Raw genomic sequence first — 17,350 nt, forward strand, 5'->3', positions numbered from 1 at the left:
CCGTCACCTACTTCACCGGCTCGGCGCACTTCAACCGCTCGCTGCGAGCGCTGGCCAAGACCAAGAGCATGAGCCTATCGGAGCACTCGCTGAACCAGGGCGTGGTGCGCCGGGGCAGCGTCAAGGTGCACGCCGGCACGCCGGTCGCCACGGCAACGGAGGAGGAGGTGTTCAGCCGGCTGGGCGTCCCGTACAGGAAGCCGCACCAGAGGGACTGGTAGGGGGACCCCTAGAGGGACTGGTAGGGGGCCCCTAGAGGGACTGGGAGGGGGACCCCTAGAGGGACTGGGAGGGGGACCAGAGGGACTGGGAGGGGGCCCCTGGAGGGACTGGGAGGGGGCCCCTGGAGGGACTGGGAGGGGGCCCCTAGAGGGACTGGGAGGGGGCCCCTAGAGGGACTGGGAGGGGGCCCCTAGAGGGACTGGGAGGGGGCCCCTAGAGGGACTGGGAGGGGGACCCCTAGAGGGACTGGGAGGGGGACCAGAGGGACTGGGAGGGGGCCCCTGGAGGGACTGGGAGGGGGACCCCTAGAGGGACTGGGAGGGGGACCCCTAGAGGGACTGGGAGGGGGACCCCTAGAGGGACTGGGAGGGGGACCAGAGGGACTGGGAGGGGGCCCCTGGAGGGACTGGGAGGGGGACCAGAGGGACTGGGAGGGGGCCCCTGGAGGGACTGGGAGGGGGCCCCTGGAGGGACTGGGAGGGGGACCAGAGGGACTGGGAGGGGGGCCCCTGGAGGGACTGGGAGGGGGACCCCTAGAGGGACTGGGAGGGGGACCCCTAGAGGGACTGGGAGGGGGCCCCTGGAGGGACTGGGAGGGGGGCCCCTGGAGGGACTGGGAGGGGGACCCCTAGAGGGACTGGGAGGGGGCCCCTGGAGGGACTGGGAGGGGGACTGGGAGGGGGACCAGAGGGACTGGGAGGGGGCCCCTGGAGGGACTGGGAGGGGGACCAGAGGGACTGGGAGGGGGACCAGAGGGACTGGGAGGGGGCCCCTGGAGGGACTGGGTGGGGGACCAGAGGGACTGGGAGGGGGACCAGAGGGACTGGGAGGGGGCCCCCAGAGGGACTGGGAGGGGGACCAGAGGGACTGGGAGGGGGACCAGAGGGACTGGGAGTTGGGCCACGGTATGCTCTTGTACATACGTCATCACGTCGTAACTCGTCATCACCAAGCGTCCGCTGCATGGACCATAATAAAGTCAGCCGCCAGTCAGAGTTTTAACAACAATGGACGACAACACAGAGAACACAGTTCACACTTGGCTGAGTCTGTTGCTCATTTGGAGCCGTTCTCAGATAGAGACCACTCTCACTGCTGATTTTTTCGAGTATGCAAACAAGCGTAAACATCGCTTGACGCCATGTTTACCGTTTAATGGGAAAGAAGGCTCGTCGCCTTTATTATGTCCGTGGTCGTCGCATGGACTATACGTCATCCAGCTCAGGTTGCGTAGCCGTGCGTGTGCGCGTGTCGGCTCATTAGCATCTGTACCGCGGCGGCCCGGACCGTAGCAGCACACCTCTCCCAAGTGGCCAAGTTGGCCTGGCCTGGCCAGACTGGCCACACTCACACGGGCAGATTTGAGCGCGGTTAGGTGTGAAAACGGCCACGGCCAAGGCCACAGCCAGATGGCCTAGTGAGTGCACCCTTACGATGCTATTGGCTGTATCGGGTTATACTCGGATCGGCCGGGGACTTCTGTTTCACAGGACTTCTGTCTTGTAAAACAGATACCGGGTCTATCATGGTTTTATTAACGCATTGTATTTTAAAGGTTATACTATTTTGGTAAATATACAATTTATAATACATTTAATTTTTACGTTTTATTTTATTTGTGGCTTTTCATTTCATTTTCATCCCTTTGTTTGGGGCTCTCATTCTGACAGCAGTCTGAGCCCATGTGGGGCCAGCAGGCTTGCTTTGTCTGAGCGTTAAGTTGTCAAGTTCACAATGTGTGTACATTTACAATTAAGCATCACATACATGTTGACAACAAATGCAATTCCGGTCGCTACACTCTGGGTTTTAGGGTAACGCAAACTGAATGATTGTAATAGTGATCATATGAAATTAGTCCAATACTGCTATATGTGAATTAACCTGAACAGATATGTCTCAAATAAACTTGGTATTTAATTCCTTTTGGTAAAAGTCATTTATCTTCTGTTCTTTCATATGTATATATATATATATATATATATACTATATACTATAAGATAACTTTCAAAATTGTCTGTGGGGGTCATTATATTAAAAATATTAAATAACTAAAATTGACGGGCTCGGATTGCCTCCGCCTCGCGATGGAGGCGCACGGGCCTGCGATTGGTCGAACCGTCAACGGTTGGTCTCGGCCGGTCAATCAGGGCTGAAACCTGCGGTCAATCAGGGCTGAAACCTGCGCGGCGCACAAATTGTGGCACACTCGGCTTGCCATAACATGGGACGTCGTGTTCCTTCCTCGGACGCCAGCCTTCCTCCTTTTGACGTCACTTCCGGTCTCGGAGTGACGTCAAAACTTTACATTATATTGCACGCACAGCAAGACCATGCAATGTATACATTGGTGACCGGAATAAAGTAGCAATGTAATCCAATGTGCAAGGTCATTGAATCGACAATAAAATGACCAAAAATAAAAAATCTCTTCACGGGCGCAGCCATTTTGTTGAGATCGTCATCCCTGCTCTCGGTCTACTACTTCTTCCGAAAGATTAAGACAAAAAGGGGGCGTGCCTCCGAGAAATGCCGCAACAAAGCTGGGAGATCTTCGACTTTCGACTTGGAAGTCTGGCGTCCGAGGATTTAACACACCACAAGTAGAGCGGGTCGCTCCCAGTGTTGCCAGATTGGGCCAGATTCCTGGCTGCAGTGTGTTGCCAGATAGGGCAGTAAATCTGGCTAAATCTGGCAACACTGAAGGGAGCAGTTTCTGTGTAACAGCTGGACCAGCCAGTGGCTACCCGGCATCGGGCGAAGAGACACCAGTTGCTTCGATGTTATGTTACCCAGAGATGCCCGATTAGAAATAACAGGCGGTGCGTAATCGGGGCCTTCGGAGAAAGAAGACAGCTGGGCAGAGGAGCACCATCCCGGCATTACCTTCGGGACAGAGGGGTCTCCGCATGAAGCTCCGACCCGGGGGAATGAGGGGTGTTCTGTCGGCGGCGGAGATGACGCTGGTGCTGAACGCCGCGGTCGGCTGCGTCAGCCCCTCGAAGATCTCCCCGGACCGGGTAAGACGGCAGGACCGCCCGGGACCGGACCTCTGCTAACGCAGGAGCTAATGTTGGTAGCAGAGTTCCAACTTAACTAAGACAACGAGCTCTACGTTAACGTTCTCGTCTGAGAGCCGGGTCGTCAAGTGTTTTAATACATGTGTTGAACTTGGGAACTTTATAATATATAATGATTATGTATTCTGTGTTATCGCCAGAGGGAAGCTAAGTTCGTAGCCTCAATGTAAAACAGTTGTTTACGTCCGGACTTCCTCAGCCCCGGCCCGGGGTAAGATCGAGATGCGGTCTATAATCAGGCTATAACCGGACTATATGTGGAGTATAACTGGAATATATGCGGGCTGTAACCGGACTATATGCGGACTATTTGCTGTCGTTTTATTGAATTGACCTGAGATTGTTTTTCACAAGTAAACAAGTTAGAACGATGCTCTTGATGTTGAAGTGCTGAATGCACGTTGAAAGTTGTGCACTGCAGCTGACTTGTGGATCCGATCATGAACACCCCCCCCCCCCCTGTGAGAAGTCTTCACTTTCTGAGCTGATGTCAACGGTTGACCTGGGTTTCAAAAGGCATTAAAAGCAGACAGATGGTCTGTTCCGTAGTATTTAGTATACTACTACTAGTGAGGAAGTCTGTATTGCAGTATTACTGTAGATACAACCTAGGCAACATTGTAGTACATGTTTCTATATGAGGGCTTTGCTTTTGGTCACACTGTCTCTCTTTAGTGTGATTATTAATTAAAGGCTGTAAGTGTTTCAGTGCTGTAATCTTTTTCTGTCTCCAAACTTTTTGAACTTGGCATCAACTCTGTGGCCCGAGGCAAATGTATCCATCAGATCAGTGTTTCCAATACATAGACCAATGTGTGCCGCAGCGCCACATAATGAACTCCGAGCGCCAATAGATTTTGCTTTTATTTTTTTATTTTTTACGCGATTTTGAAATATAAATATCGTTCCGTTCATTCATCTCCGCATAGCACTCTTTCTCCCTGTCATTCTCGTTCACACAAGCACACGCACACAGAGAAAAGCGCGCATACATGCCAATGGTGCGCGGGTACAGTACCACTTATTGGAAAAACCCGCGTATCAGTGATACATGCACACGCCCGCTCCTCCTCTCAAGGCGCCTACAAAGGAAAATCCGAAGCAGCGGGATATTTGCAAATGAATGTGAAATGCGGTTATAGTTTATATATATTACGTTCTTAGACCCCCAGTCCGTTCCGCCGACGATTTGAATTCGCTGTGCAACAGGGACTGAAGATCGGGATGTGGGCCGGTCCACTTTGAAATGTATTTGTATGCGTGCGATTGCCCGATTACCCGAATGAGCAAACGCGAAAGGCCGCCCCACATGGTGTTTTTGCATATTGTCATATCTAAGGTCATGTTTTTTCATGACGTTGACCAAAACACTGTAGGCCTAATCTTTAAAGAAATGATTTCAGTCACACAGTTATGCTCTTAAATTAATTTAAGAGCATAACTAAAATGCAAAGAAAAAACTTTACACCGTTGAAATCTGTCTAATATACTTTGCTTGGTAAAACCTCGTTCTTTATTTAGCTAGTATAACTACGATAAAGGGGAGCTAGAGTGCGTTACTAGAAGAACAGCTCAGGGATCTCGATGTGTTTCTCAGTGATTGAATGTGTAGATTGCGGTATGGAATGTGTTTTGATTCTTCACCCTGAGGCGAGCCAGGGATGTCCTGTCCTGCGGCTGTGATTAATAACTACAAAACAATCTGTGGCTTGAGGATAAAACAATGCTGATCATGCAACAAATGCACAGTCATGGTTGAGAATGTGTGAATAATGGTGTTTCCAGCCGACTTACCTGACCGTCGTCCTCAAGGTTCTCAGGCCATCTCCTCCAAGCTGCTTTATGCAGCAGGCGGGCTGGAGAGCACCCTGACCTTCAAGTACAACACTAGTATGGATTAAATTAACTTTATTCTTCTTTTTCTATAAGATTGTTATTAATATTGTTGCATTAAAAAAAAAAGGTTGCACTTGTTCGAGTTTAAAAAGAAAGAAAGAGGCCTAAGCCTAAGCATAAAATGTTCCTAAGCATAAAAGTTAATATCTTTGACCAAGACACAAAGGTAATGGTATTCATAACCAGAGCATCATATGGTTTCTCTTCTCCATGTCTGTTTATTTCAGCAGTGTTTCATTATTGGAGATGATTATCAGTTTAATATGCCAGTCTCTTGGCCTGATTCCTGATGAGCTGCCCTGTGGTGCAGGAGAGAAGGATCGTTTTCCTGTCGCCCTTCGGGGTGGGAGACGGAGGAATGTGGTCTATGCACCGTCAGTGTCTGCTCGACACTTGATATATAATACAGAGAAAGGCAATTTACTCTGCCTGGTCAGATTACCTAGAGAACCAGAGTCTGTTGTTCCTGCGAGCCTCAGAAAGTCCATCGTAGTTGAACAAATTAGAAATCCTCTTTGTGACACCCAGCTGTGAAGGCCATCTATAGGTCACTGAGAAGGTCTTAATGCTCCCTCATCTGCACCATGGCTGGAGAGGACCCCATTTAGGACTGGATCATCAGAATCACTTCTCATAGTCTTAACATGCTTCAAGAGGTGATGCCACAGAGCAGAGGAGAGGGGAGGGGAGGGTTACAGAGAGGGGAGAGGAGAGGGCTATAGGGAGGGGAGAGGAGAGGGCTATAGAGAGGGGAGAGGGCTATAGGGAGGGGAGAGGAGAGGGCTATAGGGAGGGGAGAGGAGAGGAGAGGGCTATAGGGAGGGGAGAGGAGAGGGCTATAGGGAGGGGGGAGGAGAGGGCTATAGAGAGGGGAGAGGGCTATAGGGAGAGGAGAGGGCTATAGAGAGGGGAGAGGGCTATAGGGAGGGGAGAGGAGAGGAGAGGGCTATAGGGAGGGGAGGGGAGAGGAGAGGGCTATAGGGAGGGGAGAGGAGAGGGCTATAGGGAGGGGGGAGGAGAGGGCTATAGGGAGGGGAGAGGAGAGGAGAGGGCTATAGGGAGGGGGAGGAGAGGGCTATAGGGAGGAGGAGGAGAGGGCTATAGGGAGGAGGAGGAGAGGGCTATAGGGAGGAGGAGGAGAGGGCTATAGGGAGGGGGGAGGAGAGGAGAGGGCTATAGGGAGGGGGAGGAGAGGGCTATAGGGAGGAGGAGGAGAGGGCTATAGGGAGGAGGAGGAGAGGGCTATAGGGAGGAGGAGGAGAGGGCTATAGGGAGGGGGAGGAGGAGGAGGAGGAGAGGGCTATAGGGAGGGGAGAGGGCTATAGGGAGGGGAGAGGAGAGGGCTATAGGGAGGGGGAGGAGAGGGCTATAGGGAGGGGGAGGAGAGGAGAGGGCTATAGGGAGGGGGAGGAGAGGGCTATAGAGAGGGGAGAGGGCTATAGGGAGGGGAGAGGAGAGGGCTATAGGGAGGGGAGAGGAGAGGGCTATAGGGAGGGGGGAGGAGAGGAGAGGGCTATAGGGAGGGGGGAGGAGAGGAGAGGGCTATAGGGAGGGGGAGGAGAGGAGAGGGCTATAGGGAGGGGGAGGAGAGGGCTATAGGGAGGGGGAGGAGAGGGCTATAGGGAGGGGGAGGAGAGGGCTATAGGGAGGGGAGAGGAGAGGGCTATAGGGAGGGGGAGGAGAGGGCTATAGGGAGGGGAGAGGGACGGAGACAAAAAACAAGAGGTGAGGGCAGATCTCAAGTGGGGGAGAGAGGGAGGGCAGATCTCGATGGGGAGGGCAGAGTGTGAGAAGGTGATGAAGAGGACGAGGAGCCCCTCTGTTGGTTCCAGACCAAAGGACCCCACAGCCATGGCACACAACCTCCGACTGGCTATGGTAATTCATATATTCCAAAGACTGAATTATTTGCTTTGATTACATTTATTAATACTACTTCTAAATACTGAATTGATCCGTTTTTTCGGTCGGCTTGCTGGAGAAAGGGTGAGGTGACTTTTTGTTCTGTTTTCGTCGATTTGGGAAGACTGTAATCTTTTCGTACTATTGTTGTTCGTATAATCACCAACGTTTCTGTTTTATAGATGAGACGTTTGTTAGAACCATAACATGTACAATATCTGCTCTGATGGTCGTCCATACAGCATTGATATGGATCCTGATCTTGTTAAACCCAGACACTATTCCTCTGTTTCAGTCACATGAAGGCTGATCTTCTTTAACCGAAACCCAGAGTTGGGGATCTTATCCTTACCCTGTTAATATTTTACCTTTTTTTTATTTATGTATCTTTTGAAATTGCCTTCATTTATTAATTGATTGAAAATATATATATTTTGGGCGTTATTTCCTCTCAAACTCATTAGGTATAAAGACTATAAATAGATTAAATAAAAAATCCATATTCTGGCCAACGTTTCTCATATTGCACGAGGAAGAGCGCTGATATATCACCGCATCACGTATAGCAGGGCACCTGGCCCCAGACTGAGTCCTGGTCCTGATCCAGACTGAGTCCTGGTCCAGACTGAGTCCTGGTCCTGATCCAGACTGAGTCCTGGTCCTGATCCAGACTGAGTCCTGGTCCAGACTGAGTCCTGGTCCTGATCCAGACTGAGTCCTGGTCCTGATCCAGACTGAGTCCTGGTCCTGGTCCAGACTGAGTCCTGGTCCTGGTCCAGACTGAGTCCTGGTCCAGACTGAGTCCTGGTCCTGGTCCAGACTGAGTCCTGGTCCCAGACTGAGTCCTGGTCCTGGTCCAGACTGAGTCCTGGTCCTGGTCCCAGACTGAGTCCTGGTCCTGATCCAGACTGAGTCCTGGTCAAGACTGAGTCCTGGTCCTGGTCCCAGACTGAGTCCTGGTCCCAGACTGAGTCCTGGTCCTGGTCCCAGACTGAGTCCTGGTCCCAGACTGAGTCCTGGTCCTGGTCCCAGACTGAATCCTGGTCCTGGTCCCAGACTGAGTTCTGGTCCTGGTCCAGAATGAGTCCTGGTCCTGGTCCCGAATGAGTCCTGGTCCTGGTCCCAGACTGAGTTCTGGTCCTGGTCCCAGACTGAGTTCTGGTCCTGGTCCCAGACTGAGTTCTGGTCCTGGTCTCAGACTGAGTCCTGGTCCCAGACTGAGTCCTGGTCCCAGACTGAATCCTGGTCCCAGACTGAGTCCTGGTCCAGACTGAGTCCTGGTCCTGGTCCAGACTGAGTCCTGGTCCTGGTCCAGACTGAGTCCTGGTCCTGGTCCCAGACTGAGTCCTGGTCCCAGACTGAGTCCTGGTCCCAGACTGAGTCCTGGTCCTGGTCCAGACTGAGTCCTGGTCCTGGTCCAGACTGAGTCCTGGTCCAGACTGAGTCCTGGTCCTGGTCCCAGACTGAGTCCTGGTCCTGGTCCCAGACTGAGTCCTGGTCCTGGTCCAGACTGAGTCCTGGTCCAGACTGAGTCCTGGTCCTGGTCCCAGACTGAGTCCTGGTCCTGGTCCCAGACTGAGTCCTGGTCCTGGTCCAGACTGAGTCCTGGTCCTGGTCCAGACTGAGTCCTGGTCCTGGTCCAGACTGAGTCCTGGTCCTGGTCCAGACTGATTCCTGGTCCCAGACTGAGTCCTGGTCCCAGACTGAGTCCTGGTCCTGGTCCAGACTGAGTCCTGGTCCTGGTCCAGACTGAGTCCTGGTCCTGGTCCAGACTGACCGGCCTCACAGCCGGCTCTCCAACCATCCCTGAAGGAGTCTCCCATCGTCGTCTGGCAGAGGAGTGTCTGAGCGTGATGAGTGGCCCAGAGAGGCACCTTTAACTTGTACACCATGACGGAAGGATCAATTATTATGATCGTTTCTCTTTTTGCTGAAAGCTGAATGCTTGCATAGATGTCTGTTTTCATTACACTTAGGGTCTCCTTTGTAATGTCATGGACCCCCCCCCCCCTCTACCATGTGCATTTACTAACAACATTAGTAGTTGAACATTGCTCCTGCCGTTAAAAAGTATATTGTACACATGTCCTTTTTAATCGGTTGCATCTCGGTGCAGACAGACGGGAGGCCTGGTTGGGGGGGTCCCAGACTGAGTCCTGGTCCTTGTCCCAGACGGGAGGTCTCTGTGTTTGGGGGGTCTTCTCAATAGTTTCCTGATGGGGCAGCATGTGGCTCAGGAGGTAGAGCGGGTTGGAGTGTGGAGGTGTCCCTGAGCGAGACGCCTCCCCCTGACTGCTCCTGACCAGCTGGCTGTCGCCCTGCGGGGCTGACTCCGCCGTCGGGGGGGGAATGTGTGGATGAATGGGTCAATGTGAGGCAGCGTTGTGAAGCGCTTTGAGCGGCCACTGGTTAGAAAAGCGAGGCCTAAATGCCGGTTCACCGTTGGGTAACGGTTGGTCTGGTGTGGTAACGGTTGGTGTGGTGTGTTCACCGTGTGGTAACGGTTGGTCTGGTGTGTTCACCGTGTGGTAACGGTTGGTGTGGTGTGTTCACCGTGTGGTAACGGTTGGTCTGGTGTGGTAACGGTTGGTGTGGTGTGTTCACCGTGTGGTAACGGTTGGTCTGGTGTGTTCACCGTGTGGTAACGGTTGGTCTGGTGTGGTAACGGTTGGTGTGGTGTGTTCACCGTGTGGTAACGGTTGGTCTGGTGTGTTCACCGTGTGGTAACGGTTGGTCTGGTGTGTTCACCGTGTGGTAACGGTTGGTCTGGTGTGTTCACCGTGTGGTAACGGTTGGTGTGGTGTGGTAACGGTTGTCTGGTGTGTTCACCGTGTGGTAACGGTTGGTGTGGTGTGGTAACGGTTGGTGTGGTGTGTTCACCGTGTGGTAACGGTTGGTGTGGTGTGGTAACGGTTGGTGTGGTGTGTTCACTGTGTGGTAACGGTTGGTGTGGTGTGTTCACCGTGTGGTAACGGTTGGTCTGGTGTGTTCACCGTGTGGTAACGGTTGTCTGGTGTGTTCACCGTGTGGTAACGGTTGGTCTGGTGTGTTCTCTCCTCAGAGCGTCCTGCAGTGCGAGGGGCTCAACAACCAGAGCTACGTGTGTACGGCGGGACACTGCTGCGCAGAGGACACGTGCTGCAGCTACTACTACGAGCTCTGGTGTAAGTCCTCCTCCTGCTCCTCCTCCTCCTCCTCTTCCTGCTCCTCCTCCTACTCCTCCTCCTCCTCCTGCTCCTCCTGCTCCTCCTGCTCCTCCTCCTCCTCCTACTCCTCCTGCTCCTCCTCCTCCTTCTCCTGCTCCTGCTCCTCCTCCTCCCCCTCCTACTCCTCTTCCTGCTCCTCCTCCTCCTCCTCCTCCTCCTCCTCTTCCTCCTCCTCCTCCTCCTCCTCCTCCTCCTCCTCCTCCTGCTCCTCCTGTCTCAACAGACCAGATGTTACATTTAGACTTGCGGTTAATGCACACATTCCCCCCCGACGGCGGAGTCAGCCCCGCAGGGCGACATCCAGCTGGTCAGCAGCAGTCAGGGGGAGGCGTCTCGCTCAGGGACACCTCCACACTCCCGATCTACCTCCTGAGCTACTGCCGCCCAGATCCCCCCAGATGTCCGTAGCGCTGAGGGTCCGAAGGCTGGGTGGTTATATCATCAACCTTTAGCCTGCTTCGTGTTCCTCAGTCCTCTGCCCTGTGGGTTATTGTGGAGCATCTTATCCTAGCTATCTCTGCTGTACACGGGGAATGGGTTAACCTAGTGATTATCAGTGCTTGGTTCCACAGAGATCTATTGTTGTTCCTCTTTCTCGTGACTAATGTACTTATTGTGAGTCGCTTTGGATGAAAGCGCCTGCTGAACGTAGATGTGTCTGACCCTTGAGTTGGGTCAGGCCTGCGCGTGTTCAGCAGAAGGGCTTGGTGCTCATGTCGGTGATCTATGAAGGGATCTGTCGAGAGCTGCTCTTTAATAATGCGCTCCTCTGGCTCCTGTTGAGAGGGAACCCTTTAGAGTGACAGAGTTGTGGTTCTCCTACCAGTCCGGGTCAGTTGGTCTGTCAGCCCTGAGCCTCCAGCCTCAGCCTCAGCCTCAGCCTCCCCTTGAGGCCAGTCCTCACTGCGGGCCGCCCGTGGTTCAGAGAGGGCTCCGGTGGAGTGGAGGCGGTGCAGCCCTGTCCCCACAGATCACATGTTTACATTTGATCTCATCAAGAGGCAGTCCGTCCCCGTCCCCCTCTCCTTGTTTTTGTGTTTGCGATGCGTTTGGAGACATGGTAAACCCCGCCCCCCGTCCCCCCCCCGTCCCTCCGTCCCCCTGTCCCCCTCTCCTTGTCTTTGTGTTTGCGATGCGTTTGGAGACATGGTAAACCAGGGCCTTGTTCAGCGCGGCGGTCCGTAGGGGTTCTGGAGGAGAGAGGACCTTGATGGAACTCATTTCTGTAAACCGTTTCTCATTGCAGTGACAGTTGTTCTGAAATAGAATTGCTTTACACAACAGATTTAGCATTTAGTTGGCAAAGACTTTGTTGTTGATTTTCTGCAAATTGCTTTCCAAACTTTAGTTGAAAGCAGACTTAAGTTTGCTTTCGTCTGCTTTCGGTTTTCTGACTGCAGAAAACCGTCTGCATCTAATGGCCCTGACACAACCAACCAGATTATCGGTCTGGCGAGAAAAGGCAGTCGGACTGTTTGGTCATGGCTGATTCAACTATCTACTGTCTATCGGCTGAAAATAACCCGACGGCTTGACAAGATCACTGACGGCCGATGGACCAGCCCACACCGAACAGACTCAGCTCACCGAGCTGGCCAGTCTGTCCTACGGCCGCTGATGTGGTGTGTGGTCAGGGCCTTAAGGTTCACAGTCAGATGATCTGAGACCCGCCTACACGTGTTTCTGTTCACCGACCTCAGTGCCCTTCAGTGTATGGCCCGCCCCCCCATGCTGCCTTGGCCCGCCTACAAACCTCCCTCGTTGTTGTCCTACCTGTACAGCGACCGTAACGAGTGCTTCTAATCTGATACCTGAGGTCAAACACACACCTCTTGAAATTAATGAACAACTTTTTTTACGACAAAACAATGCTTAATAAGTATCGCTTATCAATTACTTATCATAGCTGTCCATAATATCTTGACAGTTGTATTTAAACGTTGTTTGCAAGAGTTTGAGTCCAGGGTCTACAAGCCTGTCATTTAACAAGAGTTATGAGGCTCTATGTTGTTAATAGTGCAGGAGACAGAAGATACCGGGTTCATACCCCAATGTCTCAAGAAAAGGTTGACCCCTTACTGCCCCTTTATCTAACGTCTCAAACGCGTTAAGTAGGGGCGGCATGTGACTCAGGAGGCAGAGCGGGTCGGCTGGTAGCCGGAGGGTTCCTGGTTCGATCCCCGGCTCCTCCTAGCTGAGTGCCGAGGTGTCCCTGAGCGAGACGCCTCCCCCTGACTGCTGCTGACCAGCTGGCTGTCGCTGCCGTCGGTGTGTGAATGTGTGCATGAATGTGAGGCGGTATTGTGAAGCTGCTCTCCGTCTCCAGGGTTCTGGCTGGTCTGGGCCATCATCTTCATCCTCTGCTGCTGCTGCGTCTGCCACCACCGCCGCAGCAAACACCGTCTGCAGCAGCAGCAGCGGCAGCACGAGATCAACCTCATCGCCTACCGAGAGGCACACAACTACACCGCCGTGCCCTTCTACTTCAGTAAGACCACCACTACCCCGCCACTACACCACCACTACACCGCCTCTACCCCACCACTACACCGCCACTACACCGCCACTACACCACCTCTACACCACCTCTACCCCACCACTACACCGCCACTACACCACCTCTACACCACCACTACACTGCCTCTACACCGCCACTACACCGCCTCTACCCCACCACTACACCGCCACTACACCGCCACTACACCACCTCTACACCGCCACTACACCACCACTACACCGCCACTACACCGCCTCTACCGCCACTACACCGCCTCTACCCCACCACTACACCGCCACTACACCGCCACTACACCGCCTCTACCCCACCACTACACCGCCACTACACCGCCTCTACCCCACCACTACACCGCCACTACACCGCCACTACACCACCTCTACCCCACCACTACACCGCCACTACACCGCCACTACACCGCCACTACACCGCCTCTACCCCACCACTACACCACCTCTACCCCACCACTACACCGCCTCTACACCGCCTCTACCCCACCACTCACCCGTCCTCCTCCCCCTCACCCTGTCCCTCCTCCCCCTCACCCTGCCTCCTCCCCCTCCTCCCCCTCACCCTGTCCTCTCCCCCTCCTCCCCCTCACCCTGTCCTCTCCCCCTCCTCCCCCCCTCACCCTGTCCTCTCCCCCCTCCTCCCCCTCACCCTGTCCTCTCCCCCTCCTCCCCCTCACCCTGCTCCCCCCTCCCCCTCACCCTCCTCTCCCCCTCACCCAGTCCTCCTCCCCCTCACCCTCCTCCTCCCCCCTCACCCTCCTCCTCTCCACCCCTCACCTCCCCGCTCCCCCTCTCCTCTCCCCCTCACCCTGTCCTCCCTCCCCCCTCCTCCCCCTCACCCCTGTCCTCCTCCCCCTCACCCTGTCCTCTCCCCCTCACCCTCTCCTCTCCCCCTCCCCCTCTCCTCTCCCCCTCTCCTCCAGGTTCCTCCCCCTCACCCTCTCCTCTCCCCCTCACCCTCTCCTCTCCCCCTCTCCTCCAGGGTTCCTCCCCCCTCACCCTCTCCTCTCCCCCTCACCCTCTCCTCTCCCCCTCTCCTCCAGGTTCCTCCCCCTCACCCTCTCCTCTCCCCCTCCCCCTCTCCCTCTCCCCCTCCCCCTCTCCTCTCCCCCTCACCCTCTCCTCCCCCTCACCCTCCCTCTCCCTCTCCCCCTCCCCCTCTCCTCCCCCTCTCCTCCAGGGTTCCTCCCCCTCACCCTCTCCTCTCCCCCTCCCCCTCTCCTCTCCCCCTCTCCTCCAGGGTTCCTCCCCCTCACCCTCCTCCTCCCCCTCCCCCTCTCCTCTCCCCCTCACCCTCTCCTCTCCCCCTCCCCCTCTCCTCTCCCCCTCTCCTCCAGGGTTCCTCCCCCTCACCCTCTCCTCTCCCCCTCACCCTCTCCTCTCCCCCTCTCCTCCAGGGTTCCTCCCCCTCACCCTCTCCTCTCCCCCTCACCCTCTCCTCTCCCCCTCTCCCCCAGGGTTCCTCCCTAACTCCCTCCTGCCCGACTATGAGGAGGTGGTGAACCGGCCCCCGACCCCCCCCCGCCGCCCTACAGCGCCTTACACACCGTCTCCCCCCCGCTGGCCCCGGGGCCCCTGGGGGGGGAGCCGCAGGAGGCCCCCGCCCCCCCTGGCGGCCCCGCCCCCGGACGGCCCGCAGCCCCGCCCAGGCCTGGAGGAGGCGGGGCCAGGCGGGGGGGGCGGGTTCCTCCCAAGGCGGACGACAAGTCTCCGGGGGCCATCACGCGGGCGGACGGGGGGGAGGGGGGGGAGGGGGAGGGGCGGGCGGGGGAGGAGGAGAAGAGGCAGCGAGGAGGCGCCGGCGACTCCGGGAAGGAGCCGGGGGGGGCCGGGGGAGAAGCGGCCCCTCCCCGCGGCGGGCCGGCGGCGCCGCTTCACGGGCGACTCGGGGATCGAGGTGTGCGTGTGCAGCGCCCGGGGGGGGAGGGGGCCGTGGGCGGAGGGGGAGGGGGCGGAGGGGGAGGGGGAGGGGGGGGTGATGAAGGAGCTGGAGAGCCTGCTGGGCTGCACTGAGGACGAGGAGGAGGCCGGAGGAGGAGGGGGAGGAGGAGAGTTCTGCGAGAGCTGCGGTCCTCGAGCCCACCTCAGGGAGGAGGGGGGGGGGGAGGAGGGGGAGGAGGAGGTGGAGGAGGAGGTGGAGGAGGAGGAGGAGGAGGACCCACCCTGAGCCCCGCCCCACCGCAGCGGTAGCGGGTCCCCACCGCCCTCCATCCACCAGCAGGAGGCGCTGCCCCGTGGCCCCCAGCCCTAGAGCTGGAGGCGGTAGAAGCTGAACCGTCTCTGGGCAGAGCGGCGGACGTGCCAGAGAGAGGGACGTGGTCCAGTGGTCCATCGCCATGTGTGTGTGTGTTTCTTTGTTTTGTCCTCGTCGACGTGAGTCTCGATCGTACACCCATCGGTCCGGAGGCCGGACGCACGTCGGAGGTCACCCTGGACCTGAACTAATCCGGAGATACCTTTAACCCTTAAGGGGTCCACTGTGGCCTTAAGGGGTCCACTGTGTCCTTAAAGGGTCTACTGTGGCCTTAAGGGGTCCACTGTGGCCTTAAGGGGTCTACTGTGGCCTTAAGGGGTCTACTGTGTCCTTAAGGGGTCTACTGTGGCCTTAAGGGGTCCACTGTGGCCTTAAGGGGTCTACTGTGGCCTTAAGGGGTTCACTGTGGCCTTAAGGGGTCTACTGTGGCCTTAAGGGGTCCACTGTGGCCTTAATGGGTCCACTGTGGCCTTAATGGGTCCACTGTGGCCTTAAGGGGTCCACTGTGGCCTTAAGGGGTCCACTGTGGCCTTAACCGTTCTGCTCTCGTCGGGTGCAGTGCCCAGGAGCCGCCAGCAGGGGGCGATAACCCTGGCCCCCACGGAGCTCCTCCCTCGGCATCAGCATGAGGACACGCCCACACGCTCTCACGCTATTCGCTCTGAGACGACAGAGCCCGCCTCCTGGCTGGCGGGGCAGGGGGGAGGGGCCAGGTGAGATGAGGTTAAACCACCGAGCCAGAAGATTGTGCAACAAGTGCAAAGTGTAATCAACACACAGTGTGTGTTTATGCAATTTGATGGTGTAGCGGACCACCGAGCGGCTGGGGTTCAGAGTGCTCTGTTCAGGGGTCTGATGATGAACCAGCCCTGGTCCGTTTGAAGGAGACCCAGTTAGCATTAGCCTATGTTACCTTGTCTTTGTGTTTTTGTCTTTTTTTTTACACAGCATGTATTTGTTTTTGAAAAAGGACTTAACAATTTCAGTCAAATATGCTATTCTACCAAGCTTTGATTTGAGTCTTAATTTGCAAGGCATATTGTCTTTGATATGAATATGCAGTAAATGCGAGCTTACTTTAATACGCTTGCATAGGGGGTTAATTGATCTGTCCATGATGAATGTCGCAGGAACAATGTCACAGACCATCGCTGGCTTTAATCAGTCAACGGATCCTTGCGTATTTCCTAAGACTGAAGTGAATAATGAATGAAAAGCTTTTTAGAATTAGTATTCAATAAAACCCATATGGCTTGAAGATGATCTATCTGAAATGTAGCAGCTCTAGATGTAATTGAAGCTGCTCTTTTTGACATGCTATTTGACAGGTTATTTTATAATGTTGTATAAGACACTTAAATGCTTTATTTGAATATGTTGCTTTGGTCTACAAAGCACAGCTATCTCTCTGTTGATCAAATGTTTAGGGCCAGTCACTTGAAAATGTTAATCTACACCTTATGACAGAGTACATGGGATACTATGTAATGTACAACTTAATACTTGATGTGGCTGTTGAATATACACAGTATGGCCTAAACACATTCTGAAGTGCTTTTCAAAATAACTTTTTAAGGGTGGAAAATAAATAAATATATTCATTTCTCCTGAAATTGTGGTACTACAAATAGAATATTTTCATATCCGCAAGGTCCCTCGTCGTAAGAATCACGTAATCAATGCCACTCGTGTGTAATAATATTCTGGGACATGTTATGGAACTCAATGGCTTCCACGAATAGTCAGCACATACATGATGTTTATATTACATGTAAAGATTTGTATTTTATTGTAATCTCCAATTGTTGTTTAGGAGCACATTGTAATCTCCTGAATGTTAGTGTTTGAATTATACCTGAGTGATGCTCCTGTCAATGGTAGAATGTTTCTGACCCTCGGCCAAAGACTAGTGGTTGTGTCACTAGCGGTAGTGGTTTGTGCACACATGCTTTGAATGTGGGGTTGTCCATAACCCGATTATTAAACCTCCACAGTGGATGTGTGTCTAATAAACATCTCTTCAAATACTGTGAACACAGCGAATACTAGTTTTATTATCGGTCATAAGCATGTTGAAAACATAACATGCAGGATTGTGAGTTGTTACTGTCTGAGACATGTATACTTTCATAAGAGATGAACACCTTTAAGGTGCTTTTTACTCTATATTGTTTCAAACAACCAGATGTTACGGTTGGTTTCCAGCACATCTGTTCAAAATGTTACATTTTCCAACAAAGAATTTCTTTCAACTCCAATTCTAG

General features: G+C 54.3%; 2 protein-coding genes across 2 annotated transcripts in view; both read left to right on the forward strand.

Annotated features, from left to right (window-relative positions):
• The window catches only part of LOC132454212 (solute carrier family 2, facilitated glucose transporter member 5-like), a 13,084-nt gene extending 12,863 nt beyond the window's left edge, over positions 1-221 (forward strand). Inside the window, exon 7 of the mRNA XM_060047432.1 lies at positions 49-221. Within this exon, the coding sequence (XP_059903415.1) occupies positions 49-221 (173 nt within the window). The remainder of the gene's footprint in view (positions 1-48) is intronic.
• Positions 222-2,525: 2,304 nt separating this feature from the next.
• Positions 2,526-17,120, forward strand: LOC132454750 (WW domain binding protein 1-like). Its single transcript, XM_060048299.1, has 4 exons — positions 2,526-3,242; positions 10,162-10,264; positions 12,633-12,794; positions 14,290-17,120. The coding sequence occupies exons 1-4, from the start codon at positions 3,132-3,134 to the stop codon at positions 14,997-14,999; spliced, it is 1,086 nt and encodes a 361-aa protein (XP_059904282.1). The 5' UTR covers positions 2,526-3,131; the 3' UTR covers positions 15,000-17,120.
• The last annotated feature ends 230 nt before the right edge of the window (positions 17,121-17,350 follow it).

The sequence above is a fragment of the Gadus macrocephalus genome, chromosome 3, assembly GCF_031168955.1.
Source record: "Gadus macrocephalus chromosome 3, ASM3116895v1".
Lineage (NCBI taxonomy): Eukaryota > Metazoa > Chordata > Actinopteri > Gadiformes > Gadidae > Gadus > Gadus macrocephalus.